The 27,123-nt window shown below is 34.1% G+C and overlaps 1 protein-coding gene across 2 annotated transcripts in view; it reads right to left on the reverse strand.

Moving 5' to 3' along the window:
• Window positions 1–2,565: 2,565 nt before the first annotated feature.
• LOC111062084 (protein FAM13A-like) overlaps window positions 2,566–27,123 on the reverse strand; it is a 55,855-nt gene continuing 31,297 nt past the window's right edge. Inside the window, exons 11-18 of one of the 2 annotated variants that reach the window (XR_005572437.1) lie at window positions 21,671–21,937; window positions 19,862–20,037; window positions 16,892–17,031; window positions 14,479–14,621; window positions 10,498–10,728; window positions 7,348–7,532; window positions 5,244–5,506; window positions 2,566–4,734 (exon numbers count right to left, since the gene is read on the reverse strand). Coding sequence is in view for 1 of the 2 variants with exons in the window: in XM_039437442.1 (XP_039293376.1) it covers window positions 5,299–5,506; window positions 7,348–7,532; window positions 10,498–10,728; window positions 14,479–14,621; window positions 16,892–17,031; window positions 19,862–20,037; window positions 21,671–21,937 (1,350 nt within the window). In the remaining variant the exon portion in view is untranslated. The remainder of the gene's footprint in view (window positions 4,735–5,243; window positions 5,507–7,347; window positions 7,533–10,497; window positions 10,729–14,478; window positions 14,622–16,891; window positions 17,032–19,861; window positions 20,038–21,670; window positions 21,938–27,123) is intronic. The other variant, XM_039437442.1, reaches the window with a different exon arrangement.

A 27,123-nucleotide genomic window follows, 5' to 3' on the forward strand; every position in this document is an offset into this window, starting at 1 on the left:
TGAATAGATTTTGCATGTACAACAAGCATATAGTAAACAACTCTAAACTGCTCTACGACTAATACTAGATAGCACTACTTGATTTTTCAAGATAATAAATAATACCGCTGTGGCTTTCAGCAGTATAAAGTTAGTACAGTAAGTTACACGAATATTCGAAATTAATATAAAAATTACAAAATCTCAACAAGCTACACATTTAATAAATACTAATCAACAAATTTAATGCGATAGGATCAGACATCAGATTACAGAATGAGATTTTACAGAAAAATACAGTACTATATTTATAAATATGTATAATATATACTTTCATTTATATAATTATTACAGTATATGATTATGATGTTAGTCTTTCAAGTTCCATTTAATTTGCATAAACTCTACATACACACTGAAAACATAACAATAACTTGCTTTTTCCCGTTATATTATGTACAAATACGTAGGTGGTTAGTTTTAAAACAAAGCGTATATAATACAAAATAATCACAATATCTTACAAAGTAAAAATTACAACATAAATCACAGTATTTTGGTTTCGTTCTTCTAATTACACAAAGATAATAAATAATAAGCATCAGTGTATCCCTGATGAAATAAAATACATTAGTTCATATGGGAATGTTCACACATCATTGTGAAAACTGCCATAAGAACAAACAGATTTCTCTTTCTGATAGTTCATATGAAAGCAGGGAGTGGATGCTTTAAAACATTATAAATAACGCATCTATCTAAAGCTACTACAAAACTGAAACTTCACAATATTTATTTTATCATTCCAAATTATTGCAATATTACAATACAAATTAATAACTTATTGCTTGAACTAATTTTATTAACTTGAAATGGAACCTCAATCGAAGACAATAAAGTTTTTTTTACCTAATTCACTAGCTTAGGTAGAAATTATCATTTAAACAATTTAATTTATAAGTTTTCAATTAATTTTTGAAATTTAATTCTCAGGCAGATTATATATATAATTTTATGACTGGTTTATATCCTCTGGAAGTAATTAGCGCAATTACAACATCATTACAATCAAGTAACAATTTACAATAATTACCATTTTTATGGTCAAACATTCAATGACCTTACACACAATGTTTACAATTCGCAAGAGGTAATAGAATCTTATAGTTCAATACTAATAGAATTGATCTTGAAAACATATTATTTTCAATAGAACAGTATTTTAGGTTTTTACAATAAAAACCTCAAAACCATGTTTTTTCAATCTTAAATTTTTGCTAATATATTTGGTATATAGAGGATCCCACAATTCAAATGGGGCAAATTACTCGCGAAAAATAATACACTTAGGAATACAATATTAATTTTTAAATAAGTAAATATTGATATTAATTGAATAAAAATTTAAACATAAGCATAGGAACAAAGTTTCTACAGCATAGTTCATTGTTAACATTACATAAGAATAAATTATCATAATTATATTAGTTATAATTTGATTATTAATTATAAACTGGAACAAACTAATAAAGAAAATTCAATTTTCAATGTTTCATTGAGAAATTTGTAATTTTATTTCTAGAATCAACCCCTCAAAACAAATCTAAATGTCAATTCATTTAAACGTGAAATAAGTTTGTCAATTGTCAATTAATATTATTAATTAATTGTCAAACTCTGTTTGGTGCTATATCAACAAATCAATAACTTGAATCTCATGGGTTTTTCAGAAATGTCCACAAACCTAAATTTACCGTTCAAATGTCCAGAAAAAGTTCTTCTCAAGAAAAACACTCATTACATACATTTATAACACCTAACAATAGATTTTCATAACATTTCATCCCTAAAAACAGACATTTATGAAGGAGAGGACAACAACATACATACTTCCTTTGTATTCAGATACATAAATTTACTTGTAGCTCAAGATGTTATGTATGATTTAATTATATTTTTGTGGCTGGTCAGAGGATGTGTTACATAATTACATAATTTCCAATCGGTTTCAAGAGAAACATCAATTCATTATTTTCTCCTTCGTCTACTTAGTCTCCAACAATAATGCTCATTTCAATTAGCTGTTGTACAAACATCAAATTCAAACCTCCATTAAATTAACTTCCATTAAATTTGATGTTGTACCAGCATCAATTTCAAACCTCCATTAAATTGGAGTCTAGCATTGTCAATAATCTACAACAATCCCCAATATAGTTATAGTAAGCATCATTTTCTCTATCAGATATAGACTCTCTTGAACATATTAATTCGTATTCTCCCACATTACACAGTAGCCCATCATAATTGTCCTATATAATATCCTACTAATAATGAGATTGGTTTTCAATACTCCATATAGGAAATAGCTCTGTATAAAGTATGTAGACTGTATAGTAACTTCAACACTATTTAGTTATATAGTGTATAGTTATATTATGAAAGTTATAATACACTTTCCAAATACGTGATTCTGAACTAAGAAATCTATCAAAGTGTTTTGGGTTTGCAAGAGTATTAGTCCATTTTTTTCTACAACAATATTAAATATGTTTAGGCAGTTTCAATGCTTTTCTTGGATTAACAATATTTTATCTAAAGATTGACAATAGCTTATTAATTACTTACAAATTATATTGGCCAATAAGAATTAATAATAGAAGAAGCCAGTTATGTAACATTGATTATTTCTTACACAGTTGAATTTTCTACTATTGAAATCTAAATCTTTTTGCAGTTCTACAATCAAATTTACTAAAATTAAATTATTCAATTTATCATCCATTGAGGTTGGAACAAGAGTACAGGAAATAACCTCTTTACTTGGTCTTTCCCAGTTTTAAAATGAAATCTACATTCATTTATGGGATCCTAGTTAAATTGGCTCAAAGATATAACACTATTTTTAGTCATGTTCAAACTGAAGCTTACTTATTCCTCTCTAGTACATCCTTTTCAATTACTTTAATAAGCCGAACCTAGGTTCTGATAAAATTTATTATATTTGTACTGTATCAAGCCAATACACTTACAAGTTCAACACAAATTTCATCAAGATAAGTTGAATTCAACCAGTTTGTACAGTGTAAAGTCATGTTGTTAAATGTATAGATCACTGTTTCAACACTCTAATCAGTTTGACTTCAAACCCTATTTTAATGTTACTCATACACTTAATACCTATCATTGAGTCACCTATGTAATCTCTAGATTTTCTCGATCGATATTCCATTAAATTTCAACTCGACCTATATTTAATGACGTGTAATTTACATCTCAACAATACGAATAAATCAATACTACTCCAGTCCTTCCAGCCTATACTTTTTCCAGATAAGTTCTTAATATTCCCCTTCTACGTCGAAACTTGATTTGTTGTAAGTCAAGTCCAGTTTACATCACACCAATATGACATTGATTGAATTTTTCTAGCATCCACTCGTCCAGCTTGATCATTTCCATATTCTCCTTAATTTGGCTTTGAAACCTACTACAGTATTAGCCGTTTCAATCACCAATTACAAATACATTTCCTAATAGCTCCTACATTTTGGTGATCAAACAAAACCTGTCAATCAATTTACAGGTACTTCTTTCTCTCAATCTTCTTTATTCATCTTTTTTAATAATTTTTACATCTAGTCAAGCCACGTTCAAATCTAACAACGATCTTCATGGACGTCAACAAGGTCTTACTATACAGTTTCAGTGACGGGTTCTAGTTCATTAAACAGTTCACCTTAACTAACTCCTCTACCATACACCAGCTTGACAGAGCTACAACTCTAGTTTGTTTTCTTCAATTTGAATCAAACTTCAACTCCAAAATTAGTTCAACTCAATTCAAACAAACCGCGTTTAGTCATATCACTGTATACGACTAACCATTCCTCATAGCTCCAAGATCTCTTTACAAGATCTAACGCTCCTTAGATGTAGTTGATCAAGGTGTATGAAACTCTAATTCTAAGCTCAGATCAACTCAATTCAAACTGCGTTTAGTCACATCACTGTATGCGACTAACAAATTCCTAATAACTCCGCCTTTACAGAGGTATAACTTTCTTCAGTTTTCTTCAATTCGAATCAAACTCCAACTACAAACCAGGTTTAAACAAACTGCGTTTAGTCACATCACTGTATGCGACTAACCAATTCCTCATAACTATGTCTTCACAGAGATATTCCTCTCTTTAGATTTTCTTCATCAAGTTGAACTTCACCAGTTATTGTACTCCTTCTAGTCTGTCTACTTCATTAGTTATACAACTCATTACATCAACTGTACTGCTTCTAACCAGTCTACTTCACCAGTTACACCACTGTACTCATTCTAACCAGTCTACTTCTCCAGTTATAACACCGTACTGCTTCTAACCAGTTATACCACCGTACTGCTTCTAACCAGTTATACCACCGTACTGCTTCTAACCAGTTATACCACCGTACTGCTTCTAACCAGTTATACCACCGTACTGCTTCTAACCAGTCTACTTCACCAGTTATATCACCGTACTCCTTCTAACCAGTCTACTACACCAGTTATACCTCTGTACTGCTTCTAACCACTCTACTTCTCCAGTTATATCACCGTACTCCTTCTAGCCAGTCTACTACACCAGTTATATCACCGTACTGCTTCTAACCAGTCTACTTCACCAGTTGTATCACCGTACTCCTTCTAACCAGTCTACTACACCAGTTATACCACTGTACTGCTTCTAACCAATCCACTTCTCCAGTTATATCACTGTACTGCTTCTAACCACTCTACTACACCAGTTATACCACTGTACTGCTTCTAACCAGTCTACTTCACCAATTGCACTGTACTGCTTATAACCAGTCTACTTCTCCAGTTATACCACCGTACTGCTTCTAACCAGTCTACTACACCAGTTATATCACTGTACTGCTTCTAACCAGTCTACTACACCAGTTATATCACCGTACTGCTTCTAACCAGTCTACTAAACCAGTTATACCTCTGTACTGCTTCTAACTAGTCTAATTTTCCAGTTATATCACCGTACTGCTTCTAACCAGTCTACTTCACCAGTGTCACCGTACTCCTTCTAACCAGTGTACTTCACCAGTTATATCACCGTACTGCTTCTAACCAGTCTACTACACCAGTTATATCACCGTACTGCTTCTAACCAGTCTACTTCACCAGTTGCACCGTACTCCTTCTAACCAGTCTACTTCACCAATTGCACTGTACTGCTTTTAACCAGTCTACTTCACCAATTGCACTGTACTGCTTGCTTCTAACCAGTCTACTTCACCAGTTATACCACCGTACTGCTTCTAACCTGTCTACTTCTTGGTGATCAATGCCTCGATGAGCCTCAACTTGGCCTTGACATGTTTGTACTGCGTGTACAGGGCGTCCATTGGCTGTCTGTCCTCTCGCTGCAGTTTGCGTCCCATCTTGCTCTCCAGTTCATCCTCAAATTCGTGCAGCTGTCGGCGCAAACGCTTCTTCTCCTCGCGAGTTGTCTTGTGCTGATCTAGCAGTTCATTTCTGCAACGAAAAAACAACAAATTGTACAAATTGACAACATAAAAATGTAAAAATGTATATATTACTTAGATTCTTGGAGAATTATATCTATACTGAGGTTCACGTTATAATGGCAGTGGAGAAAGATAAGAGAAAAACGTTACCGAAACTCTGTCTTGTCAATGCCTTCTATAGACGGTAGCTGATAATGGTTCATTGATGTAATATTAAATGTTCATTCTCGTTTAAAATAATCGATTATATTTTACTAAGCATAAATTATATTTTTCAATAATTTCATAATAAATTTACATAATTGAGATAAAATATTTTGTTAATTAATTATTAATTCTACATTGTTGAAAGACGATCTGGCAACAGAGCAAAGCGAAAAAGAGATAGCGCTATCCGCTTTGTTGAATGATAGACAAGGATAGCAATACCATTGCCAATCAAACACTGCCATTATAACGTGGACCTCACTATAATACAATGGGTTTACTATAGTGAGGTCCAGGTTATAATGGCAGTGGAGAAAGATAGGAGAACAACGTTGCCGATTCAATGCCTTGCCACTGCCTTCTAAAAAGGATAGCTGTTACCAGTATATCTGATATAATATCAACTGTCATTCTTGTTGAAAATAATCAATTAGGCCTATATTTTATTTGTCAAGAGAATATATTTTTCAATTATTAAATAATAAATGTTCATAATTGGGTTTGAATATTTTGTTAATCAATTATATTTCTACATTGTTAAAAACCAAACTGGCAACTTTGCGGAGCTATAAAGGATAGCTTTAAACAAGGATGCTTTGTTTAAAATGCTAAAGGTTTGTCGAAAGATAAACACCAATGTTAATCAAATACTGCCATCATAACGTGGACCTCACTATAGTTGTACAAATGGCTTCAACTTTAGGCAGGAATCACACGACATGCTCATTATAGGCTCAGGCTAGCTTATACAAGTATCGACTGTTCATTATTTTAAAAATAATCAATTATTCATCAAGAAACTAGCGCTTTCTGTTTTGACGAATGATAGACAAGGATAGCAACACCAATGTTGCTCAATTACTGTCATTATATATTTATTACATTCCGGAATCACAACATCAAATTAATGATTGGGAGAGAATCAACAGGATAAACCCAAAACCTATAACGTAGACCTCACTATAATACGACATAATATTAATTATTGTTTATTGATGATAACAGTACTCAATTATTCTATCTCATAAAACGGTATCTCATAAAACGGTATAGCTTACAGTATTTTATTCAAGAAAATATATTTTCTCATGTATTTATAAAAGAATTATAGTACCCTTTGAAATTAATAAAAATTCTAATTCGAAATATTTTTGAATATATCATTTGTATTCTTATTCTATTATTTCATTAATTTCAAAGGGTATTATAATTTATTTTATAAATACAAGAGAGTAGTCCTGAACTCATACATTTTAGTAAGATATTTTCTCATGATTTTCTCAAGTTTTCATAATTTTTTATTCTATAAGATATTTCTTCATAGCATACAAACGATTTTGCAAAAGTTCGGAGATAGAAAAGGATAGCGTTAGTCGAATGATAAACAAGGATAGCAACACCAATGTGTATCAAATACTGCCATTATAGCGTGGACCTCACTCTAGGAATCCGTGTCAATTTATGTAAAAAGCAACACTGATGTAAAACTATAAATAAAATACTAAGGCAGTCCTAGTGCTGGTATTACTTTTTCTCCCAATTTTAGGTGAAGACAAAAGTCAAAGACAAAAGACAAAGAGTTCAAAAACTAGGTTAGGCTTCCTTCACTTGATTTTGTTTATGTGAATTACAACTGCTTACCTGGGCAGCGCATGCAGATTCTCGAAGTAGTCGGGGGTGGTGGGCCTTGCTTGTACGGGGGCGGTAGCAATGGCAGCCGGGGGCAGCAGAGAGGCGGCAATGGGTGCGGGGGGTGGTGGTGGTGATGAACTGCTGAAGTCCATCTGCTCGTGTTCCAAGATTGTGCCCAGTTCGGCAACTCCCTCCTGGAAATAAAACAACACGATAAATCTCTCATTCTCTCCTAATCATTCTACTATCTTCAACGCCGTGATCAAATCACTTCAGCCCACATTGCTAGCTCAACATTAAAGCTTCCCGACCAAAGACTTCTTCGAATATTCAAGCTTGTTACAGATTTCTTGAAATACGGAAATCCGAACTATTTTAAAGATTATTTCAAATTTGTTTCTGAAGGTAGGAGGATAGATGCTTTACATACTAGAACCAGAGAAAGTACTTTAAGGATACCCAATCATCGAACTACTATTTTCACAAAATCCTTTTAGTTAGCGCCTGTCGTACATGGAATGCACTTCCCGGTTCTATCAAGTCTATTGAGTGCTGAGCAAGATTCACACTGACTCTGAAATACATCTTTTGGAACAAGTAACTGAAACTGTCTGGCCCTAGAACGATCACATGACAACCATCCCCCACCCATCCAACAAATACAAACCTTTAAACCTGTTATAGAATGAATTGTGTATATATATATATTATATAAACTCATGTTTTTTAATTATCCACTGCATACTGCTGTATATTACTGAAAGTTGATTACCCTTACTACTTTCAGCCTACTTCATTTTATTAATCAATAATTTGATCCCCGCCCTAGAATTATTGAATGACAATTTTTCATCATTAAGCTCAACAATCCCAACCTATAAACCCGCTCCTATAAAATAAAATTGTATATATAAGCTTAAATTTTTAATATCCACTTCATTACTGCTGCATACCTATTGCAGGAAGTAAATTATTTTATCCACTATTAATCTAGGCTTACTCCATTTCAATCATCAATAATTTCTATTGTAATTTACTTCCATAATTATATTATTTGATTCATCTCTTCTTAACTCTTCATATGAATTTAAAATTCCACATCAAATTTCATTTGTAAATAAATCTTCAGTTGAGTAAATCAATTCAACGTTTTGGTAGAGAGTTACTGGGAAGCATATTCTGAGTATTCATTCCAAAAAAGGACATTAATATGTTCAAAGCTCCGCCACTTTATGTAGATACAAAACAAAAATATCTTGAAGTAACTCCTTTATTGCATTTTTTCATATCATGTACAGTTCAATAATTATTATTTCAGTTTATATTATGTAAATTCATCTAAAACTTTGCTGTATTGTAAGCTATTATAATTATGCCAGCATATCCTATACTATTAAACGAGCAACTTCTGTTTATATGTTTAGATGTTTATATATTATTTGTATTTCACCGGATCTCGAAAACGGCTCTAACGATTCTCACAAAATTCAGAACATAGTAGATTTATAATATAAAGATTTGATTACACTAGATCTCATCCCTGGAAAAACTCACTGAAGGACATTAAAAGGATAATTATTATTCATCCTTGGAAAAACATCTGATAATAATCATTTCGTCGTCTGTTGGTGATGGAAGTGAGTGAGCGAGTTCATGTGTGTGGGACTGTGTCAAAATTATGACTCAGCTGTTGAACTTTTTTAATCATTCAATCAGGTACTTAGTGCCGGTTGCAAAAAGGCGGGTTATTTTCAATCCTGATTAATTCCATTAGATCCATCTTTTTGAAATGGTCTTCTCTGATTTGGTTCACATGAAGTGAATCAGGATTAAAAATTAACCGGCTTTTGTGCAACTGGGCCTTTGTGAGGGAAATTTTGCATTCCTCTGGGAATTAATCTCAGATTACTGTTATTAGATGGAACATTTCTTTATGAATGTTATTATAATTTCTTCTTTGGTAATAATTTTTTTATGCTTTTGAACTCCAGAGCGAAGCGAAAAGGACAGCAACAGTATTGTCAATCGTACACTGCCATTATAATGTGGACCTCACTATATCTTTGTCTATAATTCAACAAAGCGGATAGTGCTATCTCTTTCTTGCTTTGCTCTGTTGCCAGATCGTCTTTTAACAATGTAGAATTAATAATTAATTGACAAAATATTTAATCTTAATTATGAAAATTCATTATGAAATTATTGAAAAATATAATTTCTTGCTTAGTAACCGAGAATGAACCGTAAATATTACATCAATAAACCTGTATCAGCTACCGTATGTAGAAGGCAACGTTTTTCTCCTATCTTTCATCATTGCCATTATAATGTGGATCTCACTATAGCAGACTTAAGTGTGAGTCGACTTGGCTATCCTGGCCGGCAATAATACTTCATGTCATCTATCTGAGATATTTTCTTCTATGTGATATAATATAAGATAATAAGGTTAATAATTGGTGTCTCCTACAAAATAGACTACTACCACTGCTCCTTATTCAATTCGTAATTGTTTTGTTCCAGCTGTATTAACCATACATATATATGGTACTTGTTTTCAATTTGTCTCCTTGTTTATTCTATAAGTATATTCAAAAATGTAGTTATTGTATGATATTGAGAAATTTTATAAAAAAGCTCAACTCTATTTTTGTATGTTTTTCCTGAACAAATAAATTGATTTATTATTATTATTATTACTAGTAGTAGTTCTGTGAACAGTAGACCTCACGCAGTATTCTCATCCACAAGTACCTGATTGGAACTAGAGACCTTATGGAAATACAGCAATAGACTGGCTTCTCTACACATCTGTGTAATCACTTGTCAGCTGATTTATGATGAATAATTCTATAGTCTGATTTTTACTCTAATATTGGCGTATGGAGGAAGCTCCTTTTACCTTTTATATTATCCTTGAAATGCAAAAATTCCAAAAACCTTGTATATAGGTCGACGCGCAATTAAAAAAGGAACATACCTGTCAAATTTCATGAAAATCTATTACCGCGTTTCGCCGTAAATGCGCAACATAAAAACATATAAACATTTTAACATTAAGAGAAATGCCAAACCGTCGACTTGAATCTTAGAACTCACTTCGATCGGTCAATTATTACTTCATGACATCATGGCATCTAGTCTATGCAATGAACAGACCTTGAGTTTGGCAGCAGCGACGGCCCTGGCCAGGAGCCGCTTCAGCTGGCGATATCTGTCGTAGAGCGGCCTCACGAGGTCCCTCTGCTCCCTGGTGTTGGGACGGCCGTAGACCGCTTCCAACTGCAGCAGAGCGCGCTGCACCAATGTCTTCTCATCGGCCAACTGCTCGCGCGACATCTCCTCCAACACGCTCGGACGCCTTGCCGACTGTCGCTTGTCGTTCAGTCTCTGTAGAAATTCACAAAACAATTAAAATAGATATCATTTTGATGATGCAGAATCGTACTGGTTAATCAGAAAATTTAAATTAATAAACCGTGGACATGGAGAAAATATAGAATGAGATTTGTAAGTTACAAATACACTTTAAGCTACCATATAGAATAAGAAGATATTTTTTGTGTAGTTGAGAAGTTGATATTGTGGTAATTATTCATATTGAATGAAAAAGATTAAGAAGTTGTCAAAAACCACAGATTTATTGATACTAAAGGTGCGTACAGACTTTCGCTCTGCTCCGCAACCGAACGTCACTCCAGCAGAGTGATTGATGATCGACCGGGGAACAAGAGTGGTTCGACCGGGGAACGCGAAAAGATCTAAAGGTGCGTACAGACTCTCGCTCTGCTCCGCAACCGAACGTCACTCCAGCAGAGTGATTGATGATCGACCGGGGAACAAGAGTGGTTCGACCGGGGAACGCGAGAAGATCTAACATCTTCCATAACGTTCATGATGGGTGCGTGGGCGGAGCGACTGTGGTTCGATGGTGGTACGAGGGCGGTACGAGGGAGGAGCGTGCTCGGTGCTGGTTGGAAGCGCGTATATGTGTACGCAGCTTTAGAAAGACCGGTTTCGGTTATTACACCATTGTCAATCTCTGATAAACTATCTCCAATAAAGTTATTTCTATAGTGGAGCAGAATGATAATACTGCATGCTTAGTTTTCTATTACTCTTAATTTTCACCTGTTTTGTACTTTCACGCAGAAATAAAGTCAAATTTATTATTATTATTATTAAGTTTATCAGAGATTTACAATGGTGTAATAACCGAAACCAGTCTTTCTAAGTACCGGTATCAATAAAACTGTGGTTTTTGACACTTTCTTAGTATTTTTCATTCAATAAGAAGATATCTCATGGTATAAGTCGTTTATGTTCCAAATTTCAAGCCAATTTCTGTCGACTACAGTTCATTATTACTGTTTTGTTGGGGTGAGAGTGTAAGAACGGCACAGTATAAGAGACTATACCAGCGTCACATAGCTTAAAAAAAACTACTAGGACTATCGGCTTGAGTTAACATTGAAAATTGGAACATAAACGCCCAATACCATGGGATATCTTCTTGTACAATATTTTCTCTATGATTAAACTTATTTATCAACGTTATCATTAGAGGAGTTGAGTGGAAGAACGATCTGAGTCGAGAGATCAAGTTTTGAGTAAATTGCGTTTGAAATACTTAGAGCCAGACCATATTAAGCATGTTTACGATACTCTAATTCATATGTATCTATACCTTTTCCAATTTTTTTGAGAAAGTATCAATTTAATTTGAGAAAGTATCAATTGTATTTGAGAATAGTCACTTGTAATTGACAGAATGTCAGATGTATATGAGAATAGTCAATTGTATTTTCGAAGTCATCACATGTAATTGAGATTAAATTGTATTTGAAAAATCGTCAAATGTAAATAAGAAGATATCAATTGAAAATGCGAAAATTTTCCAAATGACATGTCGTGACTCTTCTGTAGCCTACAGTACAGGTTTGATTTGAGCAGGAAAAGATACTGTACTGCGTACACAGCCTACTCCAATTACTATCATAGGCGTTGCATGGGGGAAAATTAATATTTTCAATGGTGAAAGTATTTACCCTGTAGGCTACTGTTTACGAATGATTAATGAAAATTATTTCTAGGCTATGTATGTATTGGCAACGCGACTTTTGTCTCCAAACATTTTGTGAAACATTGCACTTGATGAAGATCAAATTCTCTAAGTTTAAGGCGCAATTAAACTTTATCATCAATCAATTGAATCTCTTGATCAAACAATTCGGCAATTCTTCAATGGATTTTGAGGCTTGAAAATAATGTTTTATTCAAAAACTGAACGTTTTATTGGAATATTAAATAGATACATAATCATATTATTTTATATGAGTACAGCTATGAAAAATATAAGTACTGGAAGTACTGGTTTTTTAAAATCATTTTCCAATTACAATTGACAACTTCTCGATTTCAAATTGTATGTTCTCAAATTGAAATTATACTTTCTCAAATAAAATTCACTATTCTCAAATTACAAATGATGACTTCTCAAATACAATTGACTATTCTCGTTTACATCTGACGTTTTCTCAAATACAAATGACTATTCTCAATTACAATTGATACTTTCTCAAATATAGTTGGAAAAGGTGTAGAATACAGGGATACCTGATATTAACATCGTTTGAAAATTGAAATTGAAATAGTTACATGTGTTGAACCTTTGGCCAGACTACAAAAAAAGTATACAACTCGATCAATTTTGAAAATACAATATAGATATCAATCTATTCAGAATATATTGAATGGCGGATGGAAGGACGCATGTTGCGGAAAAGCGACCCAGAGAGTTCATTCAGGTTACACATTCATAAAATCAAAACAATGATTGGTAGAGGAACAACATATTCAATCCAAAACGGCTTCTCTCCCGAATTAATAGAGTCAATAGTTTAGTTTAGTTTAATTTTCGTCATGTAACACTACATAATCAAGCAAAGCCTGGTAGTATTATGACACCTCAAAAAGTATTGAGTACAGTACTCAAAAAAAGTAATCATAAAATAGAGAAAGAAAGAAAATCAGAACATACAAAGGAGTTGAAAATATATGCTAGCAAAAAAATGCCTACACGCGCCAACAGTTGAAGCTTTCCTCTAAACTGTACGGAGATGCATCGATCAATTTAGCTTTTATTGCATCCTTAAACCTTTTCGGGCTCTCAATACATTTTATTTCAATTGGAAGAGAGTTATAAGCTGTTAATCCGCTATAATGTGGCCCTTTCTCTAAGCTTGGGGGTACTGAAGATGAACTAACTGGCTTCTAGTATTGTAACTATGATGGATATGACTCTCTCTTAATATCTTCTCTTTTTTCTTCGTCATAATTATTTATTTATTTAATTGTTTTATTTACCAATTCACTAGAAATTTACAAAATAACACTTATCAACTAATATACATTGGTGTGGCTGGAAAAAGAAGCATAGTTGTAATTTCGAGGAAGTACAGTGCAGGAACTGTTAAAATTCCAAGTCTTCTGAAAGATTTTTTACAAGATTCATAAGGCTTCAAGTTGTCGACAATTCTGATGGCTTTTTTTGCTTTTTGAAGACAGGATTGAGATTATTTTTTCCACTCCTCCTGAACATTTTTGTCTATTGAATTATCGACATTAAATAACCATGGAAGACATTCAATAGTGTTTTTGTTCCATTCTTCAGTACTTTCAACGAGAAGCAGACACTTGAGAGTTTGTTCAGAATGTGATCCACTTGAGACAGTTTCTGATTCTGACTCCCAAAAAGCAGACATCATCCTGAACAATCTCATCAATCTTTTGGCTGATTGTGCCACTTAACTTACTGGTCTCAGTCAACTTGAAATAAGCCAGTCTGAATAAGGTTATGATAGCAATTCTTACAATTCTTGAAGAATTTTGAAGTTATACATAACCTAACTATATTTGGACTGTTGTATAAATTAGAATTGGAACCGTTTTGGGCGATTTAGCCTGTGGTACTTTTCTGTAAGTTGTGTAATTCTGAATGATTAAATAAATAAATAAATTCTGATTGAATTGTGAGCATTGTTTGAGTGAGTAGCATTCATGTTATTCATAAGGAATGTTGACAGCTAAAGTGAATTTTATTATACAAAATTGAAATATATATTTTTTTCATTGGCTAACCTTTTCGACATCATGCACAACATCCTCGTTGATGACCTTGGTGGCTGACGCAGCTGACGCGACACTGACTCGGTCGCCTGACGCCAGAAACAGCAGTTGCGACATCGAAGATGACTGGCACAGTGTCGACTCTGACTTCAGTTCTACAACAAAACACAACAAAATCTATAAGAAAATACTGTAAATACAAGAAAAAATATTTATTCATCTACCAAAAAAAACGTGCAAGATCAATTTGACTTAGATTATGAAAATAAGAAAATCGTATTTCATTATAAGTGAGGTCCACGTTATAATGGCAGTGGAGAAAGATAGAAGAAAAACGTTGCCGATCCTCTGTCTTGTCAGTCAATGCCTTCTATAGACGGTAGCTGATACAGGTTTATTGATGTAATATTAACTGTTCATTCACGTTTAAAATAATCAATTATTGACCGAGCGAAGTGAGGTCGAAGATTCAAGTCGACGGTTTGGCATTTCTCTTAATGTTTAAATGTTTGAATGTTTAAATGTTTATATGTTGCGCATTTACGGCGAAACGCGGTGATAGATTTCCATGAAATTTGACAGGTATGTTCCTTTTTTAATTGCGCGTCGACGTATATACAAGGTTTTTGAAAATTTTCCATTTCTAGGATAATATATATAACAGGAAAAAGGAGCCTCCTCCATACGCAAATATTAGAGTAAAAATCAGACTATAGAATTATTCATCATAAATCAGCTGACAAGTGATTACACAGATGTGTGGAGAAGCCAGTCTATTGCTGTATTTCCATAAGGTCTATAGTTTCAATCAGGTACTTGTGGATGAGAATAATGCGTGAGGTCTACTGTTCATAGAACTACTAGTATTTTATTAAGCAATAAATTATATTTTTCAATCATTTCATAATGAATTTTCATAATTAAGATGGAATATTTTGTTAATTCATTATTAATTCTACATTGTTAAAAGAAGATCTGGCAACTGAGCAAAGCGAGAAAGAGATAGCGCTATCCGCTTTGTTGAATGATAGAGAAGGATAGAAATACCATTGCTAATCAAACACTACCATTATAAAGTGAACCTTACTACAATAATGACATTAAATAATCAGGATGATTGTTTATTGGTTATGGCAAATAAATCATATCTTATCTAAAAATATTTACATTCGTGTAGTGTGTAATGCTGTAGTGCTTTTTCATAATGACACTTCTTTTCCAATTTACGTTTTTCACTAAAAATATTTGTCAAACAATTACATTGTGGCCTAACTTAGTGAGAGAAGTTGTGTGTATTTTTGGGTTCAAAATTTTATAAAATAACTTGATTAGTTCAATATGAAGTGATAATTAAGTGTTATATTTAAATATAGTTTGGTGTTTTAATTTCTATAAATTCAAAATGTTCAACTTATTTATATTTTTGGACGAAAATTGAACTTGAACGTTTTACAGTAGAAACATAACCTATTTTTTGGACATTTTATTAATTTATCAAAATTTGGGAATGTAATAGATTTGGGCCAAGCCTGTTGTTCCTTCCTAATCATATTTATATGATTTGTGATTCTGTCCACGAAAAAATAAATAAATAAAACTTAGTATGTATTATGTAGCTTCAGCGACGGGACAAGATGCTACGCCGGTTTGAAATGGACAGATTAATTAACATTAGAAGATAAGTCAACCACGTCTTTCAAAAGAAGTTGCTGAAGCTACGCTACGGCAGTGTGAAATGGTCTTTAGTTTCGCATGGTTGCCATTTTGACTATAGTGAGGTCCACGTTATAATGGCAGTATTTGATTAACATTGGTGTTGCTATCCTTATCTATCATTCCACAAAATCAGATAGTGCTAACATAGAGAAACAATAGCGTAAGTAGATATCCCATGGTATAGGGTATTAATGTCGCAACTTTTACTGTTTTGTTGGGGTGATAGTGTATGAACGGCACAATTTGAGAGACTACCAGCGTCACACAGCTGCATAGGAAAAAACAATATGAACTATCGGCTTGGGATAACAGGAAAAGTTGCGACATAAACGCCCTATACCATTGGATATGCTATCGTTTCTCTGTGGTGCTATTTTCTAGCTCTGCAATATTGCCAGATCAATGTGGAAATCAACAAAATATTCAATCTTAATTATGAAAATGTATTAATTAATCATTGAAAGCTATTTCCTTGAAGCGATATTATATTTTTCAATAATTTTATAATAAATTTACACAATTAAGATAAAATATTTTGTTAATTATTATTTCTACATTGTTAAAAGACGACCTGACAACAGAACAAAGCGAGAAAGAGATAGCGCTATCCGCTTTGCTCAATGATAGACAAGGATAGCAATACCATTTCTAACCAAACACTGCCATTATAACGTGGACCTCACTATAGAACTAATTTGAGATGACTTACGTTTGAGTTCTCGCCTGAGTTTGGAGAGGGAGAGGCACATCTTCTTGGTGTCAGGGTTGGCCATCTTATCAGCCGACGACGGCTTATATCCAAACTCACGTTCGAATCCCTCCTCGTATCGTTTCAGTCTTTTCTTCAGCCTGCAAAACATATACATAGAAATTCTATGTAAACTTGAATTCATAAATAACCACACCTAACTATATACTGTTCAAAATCCTCAGGTTATTTACAATAAGGTAGTTCAGAGCCTTGGGCTGCTGAGCGGCTGGTGTTTTAAAAATAATATGGAGATAAATGTTGGAAAAACAAAGTTTAGAAATTTTAGTACCAGACCATTCGATTTCGACTGTAACTTAATTTATGATAACAAGGAAATAGAAAAAGTTCAGCAATTCAGGTATCTTGGGTTAATCTTTGACGAGAAAATGAGATGGAATTACTAAATTAATAAATTGCATAATGAAATGACAATGTCAATCAGGAAATTTTATTACTTGCGAAACTTCTGTGATGAAAAAGTGTTAAGAATGCTATACTATTCATTGGTACACTCGAATTTGCAATATGGCATAACATGCTGGGGTGGAACCTTTAAAATTAGAACTACTCAAAATCACTTTATAAGAATAGTTAGAAACCAAGGCGTGAAAGCTCTTTCCCACTTTAAAAAACAATTATTATGTCTTGCCGGTTCAGTATCTTTTTGTATTCAGGGTTCTGCGATTATTCTATGAAAAAAGTAGAAATACGGGTACAGATAACTTGATTTATAATACTAGACGAGCAGTTGATTTTACAATGATTTTCAAAAAATTCTTTTAGTTACTTGGGTACACAATATTTCAATGATTTGCCAATAGATATCAGGAAATGTAATAAGAATAATTTTTTAAATAAAATTAAAGCATGGCTATGGGTCCAAACGGATGTTGATGTTCTAAGAATTAACCCGGTTTGAATTTTTTTGCATTACTCTTTATTTAGAGTTGATTAGAAATTCATGAATCCAGTTGTTTTTCAGTTTGGGTATTGTTTTTGTATGCTGCTTTGTTTTTTTTTTTGTTAATTGTATGTTTGTATATCATTGTGCTGTACGGAGATCTACTCATGTATGTTGTCTTGTTATATATTTTTTTTGCTTCTTGCTGGTTATCTTGGCTTTTTGGGAATAGTGATTAAAGTTTACAGTATGCTACAGACGTCGTGCGCTAAAAATGTCTGTAAAGTGCATTACAGGAATGCGCAATTCGGGTGTTTGAGTCTTACCTTTCTGAGAGAAAACAGATTGTAGATTGGAATGATCAGTGCTCAATTCCTCTTCTGGTAAAACGGGGTGTGCCACAGGGCTCATTGTTGGGCCCATTACTCTTTCTTGTAGCAATAAATGATTTGCACTACTATCTAGAGGGAAATGTGCTGTTCTATGCGGATGACACTTTCTTGTTCTCTGCAAATAAGAGTGTCACCCAGGCTAAAGCAGATGTGATGGAGCTGAATGATAAAGCTCGTGATTGGTTCTCACTAAACAGATTGTATCTGAATGAGGCAAAAACCCAAAGTATATTGTTCTCTCTATCAGATGTCAGTGAGTATTTGCAGCCGGTCCGATTATTGGGGTTCACTCTTGATGCCAAGTTACTCTGGGAACCTCATATAGACATAGTGTGCTCCAGTCTCAGCAGCATTGTCTTACTGAGAAGGCTGATGTCTGAACTGCCAATTTCAGTGGTCAGACAGGCCTATTTTGCTTTTTTTCATTCGAGGATGAGTTATGGTTTGAAATTGTGGAGTCATGCATCTAGCATTTCTAAAGTGCTGTTAATTCAGAAGAGAGCGGTCCGGGTGATTTCTGGGGCGGGCTATCTCGATCACTGTAAGCCCCTTCTTTCTAAAAATGGCATTCTATCCGTCATCAATGAGTTCATCTATCAATGTTTGAAGGATATACATCAGATGCAGGATAGGCTACTAAAGAGCAATGACATTCACAGTCACTTCACAAGAAACCGTGAGAGTATATGTATACCAAGATGCAGACTTGAAAAGTCCAAGTCGAGCTACCCTGTGATAGGCTTCAAATTCCATAACTTGCTACCAACTCAAGTTAGATCCTTGCCAAATAAACGTTTTCTCCAAGTACTTAGATCCTGGTTGATTGTGAATCAATTTTACTCAGTAGAGGAATTCATTACTGCTGATCACAACACCCTGGTCAATTTAATATAATGCTTTTTTTGCCTATTGATACCCAAGTACAGGAGACTAAATTATCTGATCTAATTGTAAATTTGCTTTTACTGATCTGTGAAATGTACAGGCGACTAAATTATCTGATCTAATTGTAAATTTGCTTTTACTGATCTGTTTTATTTTATTTATTATTGTCTATTGTATGTATTGTATCTGTGCAATTTATTGTATGTTTCTTTAATGTGAATTGTGACTTGGCTATATGTAACTTCTATGTTCAACTGGCCCAATAAAAACTTGAACTTTAAACTTGAAGTGATGAACTGAACTCAAAAAAAAATTAATCTATGTCTTAACAATTTAGTAATTAAAATTACATACATTACTAACAATGACCACACAACTTGTAAAGTGGTCATATAATTTCCAAAACTTAAAATGAATGTCAAGTGAAATTTATGATGGAAATAAAATTATTTATTATTTATTATTTACATGGTACATATTACATAACCTTCATCTCACCGACATTCATTTCTGAGTCCAATTGTGTGGACCTCTACTGCTTGACCTGACCTCTACCCAACCTCACCAGCCAGCTGGTGAAGTAAAAGCTTCGTCTGCTAGCAGCCTTTTGCCAAGTGCTTGACCAGGGTGACCTTACCATTTAAGTCCCTGGACCATTTACTTGTGTGGAAGACACTTGTTTTACTTATGGCACAGCTTGAAGTTTGAACGTTAATCTCACTGTAGGATAGAACGAGTGTTTAGACTCACGTGTGAATCTGCTTAGCATGATGGTGCTCGATGACCGAGATGTGGGTGCGTCCTGACAGAGGGAGTTGGTCGGATGGAGTGGCTGCAGCTGCTTCACTCACCGCCTGTGCGGCCTCGAACGCGCGATGTCCGGCCGCGAACGTCGCGCTAGAACGCAGCGAACTGGCCTCGTCTTGCTGCAAAGCAGACACACAATCACAAACAATTAATAAACAACAACATGAGGGAGAAGAAAGAGTCTTGAACTATCCATTATATTCGTTTTTACAGTCTTAAATTCTAACACTCTTTATTCATTACAAATTGCTATGTTTTTCATCAAGTTTCAACACCAATTTGCAGACTATAATATAATTTATTGCGAGAAATCTATATAAATGAAAATCGAGCCTCAAATTTTGACGTTCAATAACTTTTTAATGTGTGCACCGAATTTGATGTTTTTTTTTCAGTTTTGTTCGTTATGTTCAATACCAGGTTTATGGTCTATCAAATTTATAATTCGACTTCAGGACTCTTTCCTACAGTCCTTCAAAGTTTGCATGTAATCCTTATGGGAGAATTTGTGATTTGGCCACACACAGAAATAAAAATCAGCTGTTATAATCATTGCGTCATCCAACAGCCGTCGGTAGATCTGTTTTTTCAATTCTCTTTCTACTAATTCACAAAATTTTAATTCTTAATAATGCCGCGGTACGAACGACGTCCAAACTTGGGTCGTTGAACTCGAAATGCTGTAAATTTAGAATATGCACGGGAAAATCAGCAGCAAGGAGATATACCATTCAATTCCCGGCAAGCAGCATTCAACTATAACTAAAAATACAAACTGCTGCACAACTAGCTGAGTACATGAGAAGTCCATAAATGTAAATACTGATTGTTGGATAATTTTCATAAAAATATAGTGCATCATATTAAGCTAAGGCTAAGCACACCTGAGGAGGCGCGGCTTGGTGATACAAAGTGTTGATCTTATTGAGATTGCCTTATCACACCGTTCCACGCCATGCCCGATTAAGTGTGTGTGAGTTCTTCCATTCAAACCAATAAACACCTGGATGCAAAATGCTGCATCGCGCCTCTTCAGGTGTGCATCCAGCTAAAGTTTGTCATGAGATCCATGAACTATTTGGCGGTACGAAGTTCACCGGGCCAGCTAGTATGAAATATTTACTCACTGACTGAAGCATGCTTTCGAATCGCATGGGGTTCATTGTCAACAGTTGAAAATATATCACCCGTGATTCGAAAGCATGCTTCAATCAGTGGGTTATTGTTTTATATTTTTCACAATTACCTATTTTCAGTCTGCAAGTCGTGATTAAATGTTTTGAATTTTGACTAAGAAAAATGTCGAAGAAGAAAAAGAAGGAATAACGAATACTGGAGAATAATAATGATGATGAATACCATGTTTATGGAATGATGATGAATACCATGTTTATGGAATCTCATCAGCGAGAGGCTTCAAACAAAAATCAGCTGTTCTACATCAGCTTCTAACATAAAATAAACACCAATGACAATAAATAGATCTCTGAAACATTACAATGATGAAAAATTAATCTAACCTCAAATAGATCAGCGAAGAAAAAATCAAACAGCAAACAGCTAACAGCAAACAATCGAAGTTACAAAAAAATTTTGTTTGAAGCCTATCGCTGTGATGACACAACGATGTATGAATACATGTTGTATTCAACACTATTGTCCTGTCTAAAGTGGCCACCCTTATGCCACAACGAATCATTAGATTGAGAAAATACGAAATTTGCCAAAAATTTCCGTTTTCTTTGAACCAACCTGAGGTTGAGGCAACGGAGGCGCAAAGCTCCAGTCATGACGACTCGGAACCGGCTCACTTAAATCTACGTCGCGGTGAAGTCGGTTCAAGTCCAGAACGGGCTCATCACTGTTCACCTCTTCTCCTCCTTCCTCCTCCTCCTCCACTTCCTCATCATCATCGTCTTCGTCCTCCTCCTCCAGCTCCTCCACATCACCTTTCACCTCCTCCTCTTCTCCTACTTCCACCTCGGCGTTCTTAGTTGATTCGGGTTCTGCTTTCTCGTCCTGTTTCAACAAACAAGGAGTGGAAACAAAAATTAGAATTAAAAGAAAATTGTACGAAGAAAAGTTGATACAACTACTGATTATCATTTCAATGAAATGTAGTTCAAAGCTGAAATCAACATTATTCAGTATTTTTATTAAACATCCTATACTATTAAACGAGCAATTTGTTTAGGTGTTTGTCTGTTTGTATTTCACCGGATCTCGAAAACGGCTCCAACGGTTCTCACGAAATTCAGAAAATACTAGGTTTATAATATACAAATTCGATTGCACTAGGTCTCATCCCTGAGAAAACTCGCTGAAGGACATTAAAAGGATTTATTCATCCTTGGAAAAACAGCTGAAATTAGTCGTCTGTTGATGATGGAAGTGAGTGAGCGAGTGCATGTGTGTGGGACTAAGACAAAATTATGACTCAGTTGTTGAACTTTTGTAATAATTCAATCAAGTACTTAGTGCCGGTTGTACAAGAGCCGGTTAAATTTAAATCCTGATTAATTCCAGTAGAACCAATCAGTTAAGCTATATTTTTGAAATGGTATTCTCTGGTTCACGTGAAATTAATCAGGATTAAAATTCAACATGCTTTTGTGAGAGAAATGTTTGCATTCCTCTGGGAATTAATCTCAATTCACTGTGATCAGATATAACCTTTCTGCATGAACTATAAGTATATTATAATGTTTTCTTTCGTTATAAATTTTATATGCTTTTGTACTCCAGAGCGGAGCTCGGTACCCCGATATTTGATAATAAATAGGGTGCAGTTTTATTCAGTAGTCTTTCTGATAGACTATCGCTTAGATGAATTAATAATCCCGCTACTCCCGTTGAAATGGTGTCCCCTTGAGCCAACTCCTCTGAATATGATTCATGAATGGTAAAATCGCTTCCCGGTGGTTTGGAACCCACCTAAAATTGTAGGTCTATTCATCTCCCATCATCATCCGCCTCATCACCCAAGCACAAGCCTAGAGCTCTTGTGGGCATCACCCTCAGATGATGTCAGAGCATATGGTAGGCCTACTTGATAACATAGATTGCAAACATTGAGAAGTGTTGATAGAATTGGCTAACTCTGAACTCGCTGACTCTTTGTTAAACTGCCATATGAATCAATACTACACCGATCAGAGCAGTTTTGATTCATACGGCAGTTTAACATAGAGTCAGCGAGTCCCGAGTTAGCCAATTCTATCAACACATTGAGAATATTGATTACAACATGAATTTACAAACACTCTACAAATTTGCGAGATTCTACAACTTGGAACTGTTTAGTGATATTGAGTGAGGGAATCAGACGAGATCTATCAGTGACATCAGAAAAACATCACATAAGTAGACTAATGTATGTGTTTATGGTATTTTACAGCCACATTATACTAAAATATTGGAGAATGAAGGAAACATAACGTCATCTAGGACTACTGGAATTATTCTAAAGCTGGGTTTACACCAAAGTTATTAATAAAATGTTAAAAACTTAATCCTTATAGATTCTATTAGATTAAACGGAACTTGACAAACACATATGTTCATCATATGTATGATAAGTTATGTTCAATCTAATAGAATCTATAAGGATTAAGTTATTAACATTTTGTTATTAACTTTGGTGTAAACGTAGCTTAAGAAAACTAGAGACAGAATTGAAATCAACCAATCATAGCCATGATTTATGAAGTAAAATAAATGAAATAGCGAAATAAATGGAAATTATCCAATTGGAAATGTTGAATTAAATTAAAACTCTGAACACTCAAAAGAGCTCAAACTTGGAAAAAACTACTTTAGGCCGTGCTAAATTGAAAAATGGCATTCTCATTAAATTCAGTTTCAATAACAATTTTGACTTGAATTATACATTATATACCTCTCAAATAACTAACCTCAAACTTGACACGAGGTTTGAAACGTATCTTCTTTGATACACTCCTGCATAATGGCACATCAACACCATTCACAACGTATCCAATCACTGTTTCAATAATTATCGATCTATTCATATTCTTTTTTGAGTAATCACCAAAAATATCTTCAACCAACTCTATCAACTCAATCAATAGCCTACTCAAGAAATTTGAAATTTCAAAGTTTGAATAGCGCAAACCATTCTATCCCACAGTCACTCAAATACAACAATAATATTATTGTCAATTTCAATCGAATTATCAAAAATTCTTACAAATGTCCAATAATCTTCACCATTACAATCTGATAACACAGAATATGGATAGAATTAGGACTAAGGATATCACACACAAATCGAATTCACTTCAATTTCCTTATTCACTTGATTGGACACACTATTTTTATGCATTTGTCAAAATTAATTTAGGCTCTACTGTATTAATTATGAATTATTAATATATGAGTGTAAATAATTAATCTTTTTGGTAGGGCTACTTAATTGTTTAATTATTATAGAAATAATTAGTAATTTTTTCTTTACAAAAACACTACTAGTTTCAGCAATTAAAAACTAGTTTACAAGTGTCAAAAAAGACTGAAATTCTTCTTGACACTTGAAAATGGCGTGACTAAAGAAACTAATAGTGTTAATCCAAAAACGTTTAAAAGGATACTAGTTATTTCCATAATACGTTCTCCACTTGAAAGGTGTCAAGTATACAATCAACCCTCAGGTGCCTTGTCTATTGTGTGGTGACTTTGAAGCAGACGAAACGCTGGAGCACATTTTTCTACATTGTGATTTATATAGCGGTTTCAGACAAAAATACTGAGGAAATACTCTCTGAATTGCCTGAACGACATTTTAAATATAAGTGATGGTCCGGAAATTAACGACGTCTTTAGTTTCATGTGTCAAATGCTGAGACTAAGATCTTTTGTGCTCTCAGAATAGTATCATCATGGACTGTTGACATGCCAGCAATGATAACTTGGACTTTTTTATTATGAGTAGAAATAATAATATGGAACTCTATTATTGGTTTTGTTGTGTGAAAAACTGTCTCTGTTCATTTATGTGGAACATTTTCAGGAACTTTGTAATCGTACACTGTATGAAGCAATAAATAAATTCAATAATATTTCATGTTAATTATGTGTACATAAATTCAACAGATAAATGAATAAATTTAAAGTTGCCAACACAAAACACGCAAAACACAACCTAATACATCATACATCATGTATGCGCGACCGAACTTCACTCTTACTGCCCCACGAACTTTATGCGTAGAATTCATCTCAAATAGAGGATCATTACCGCCATTATTACTGTAGGAACCAATCACAATTCGCGCATCAGTTCATTGAACTCAAAAGACCATCAATATCAACACAACATGTATTCTACTGCTATTTACAACCCGCCTACCTATTGTAGTTATGTGGTTATTGATTGAATACTGCTTTCTATACAAATACTCCACTAGTCATCATCATAAATCACTGACGTTTCAATGCCGTAGCATGAGATTCACTTAATACTGTCAGCTTTGGCTGAATGGGGAAGCATTAATGTAATAGATGAGGGAAATACTGACAGTGGACCCCACTATACAGCTTACATAGTTTATTGTAGTTTTTATTCTAATTTATATTTTAATTTTAGATTGTGATTTGGTGTAGAAATTTGAATGGACATAACCTATAATATTTGGACAATTTAAAACTAAATTAGGAAATTGAAGAAGTTTTAGGCAATAGCCTGTTTTTTCTTTTCCGATTCTTGTATTTTTTTGCTAACCTTATAAATAAATAAATAAATAAATAAATAAATAAAACTGAATTTCGTTTATTTTCTACAGTGAGTTTCACTTCAAACTGTCAGTTCTGGTTAAATAGATAGTACTATAGTGAGGTCCACGTTATAATGACAGTGGATAAAGATAGAAGAATAGCGATGCCGATTCTCTGCATTAATTAATCATATTTCTACACTGTCAAAAACATAATTGGCACCGTTGTGGACCTAGAAAAGGATAGTACCACCGGCTTTGTCGAATGATAGACAAGGATAGCAAAATCAAAGTTGACCAAATACTGTCATTATAACGTGGACCTCACTATAGTAGTTCTGTGAACAGTAGATCTCACGCTCAGTAAGTTACATTGACCTGTTGTTATGTTTTCTCAAAAATTAATAAATCATTTATCAATTTAAAATGTCTAGAAAAATCCTAAAATAAACATAGAGCTTTCTGCCCTATCGTACCGTGACGTGTCGTCCCAGAATGTGAGTGTGAGCGCTGTTATCAGGTCTGGCTGCCGTCGATACGCCAATCCAATCAACCCTTCAGAGAACATTCTGTGTTGTCGTGTTGGCGGAAAATCGGTGTGTTGACAAAATAAACTACCATAATGTTGATTTCCTACAAACTTCATTTTTCACTAAAACTTGTAGCACCCTTTATTTATTAAAAAACTTAAAATAGTTGAACAACTAGTTTCGGTTCTAAAACCGAAATAGTTTGTTCAACTATTTTAAGTTTTTTAATAAATAAAGGGTGCTACAAGTTTTATTTTGTTTTATTAATTTAAAAGCAGCCCATTTCAATAAGTGTTTCATTTCTCACTTTTAACAGTAGATTAATGACAAGAGATTAGCTCTTGCAGTAATGATTTTCTGTATTCAATTTAGGATTTCGTGGTTCAATTGACGCTCCACAGCTCATACTGTTCAGTGAAAATTAATAATATTATTTATTTCATATTGAGAGGTAGGCATAACTTGATTTAAGAAATCGATTTCTTTTCAATAATATTTTTTGCAATTATAATCATCAGATTAAAAAGAAAAATGTAAAAAAAATGTTTTCTATCAATAACTCCAAACTAGAATCATGGCTTCAGCTTACGGAAAGACAAAGTTAGTTAAACAACTGTAAACTAACGTTGATGGAAAGATATACATTTTTTTCGAGATGTTCTATGTTTTTGAACGGGTAGTATTAAGGTGCGTACAGACTGTCGCTCTGCTCCGCAACCGAACGTCACTCCAGCAGAGCGATTGATGATCGACCGGCGAGCAACAATGGTTCGACCGGGGAACGCGAGAAGATCTAACATCTTCCGTAACGTTCGGTGCGTGGGCGGTGCGACTGTGGTTCGATGGTGGTACGAGGGCGGTACGAGGGAGGAGCGTGCTCGGTGCGGGTTGGAAGCACGAATATGTGTACGCAGCTTTATAGTCCACTCGACAGCTGATTTTG

Source organism: Nilaparvata lugens, chromosome 11 (assembly GCF_014356525.2).
Source record: "Nilaparvata lugens isolate BPH chromosome 11, ASM1435652v1, whole genome shotgun sequence".
In the NCBI taxonomy this organism is placed as follows: domain Eukaryota; kingdom Metazoa; phylum Arthropoda; class Insecta; order Hemiptera; family Delphacidae; genus Nilaparvata; species Nilaparvata lugens.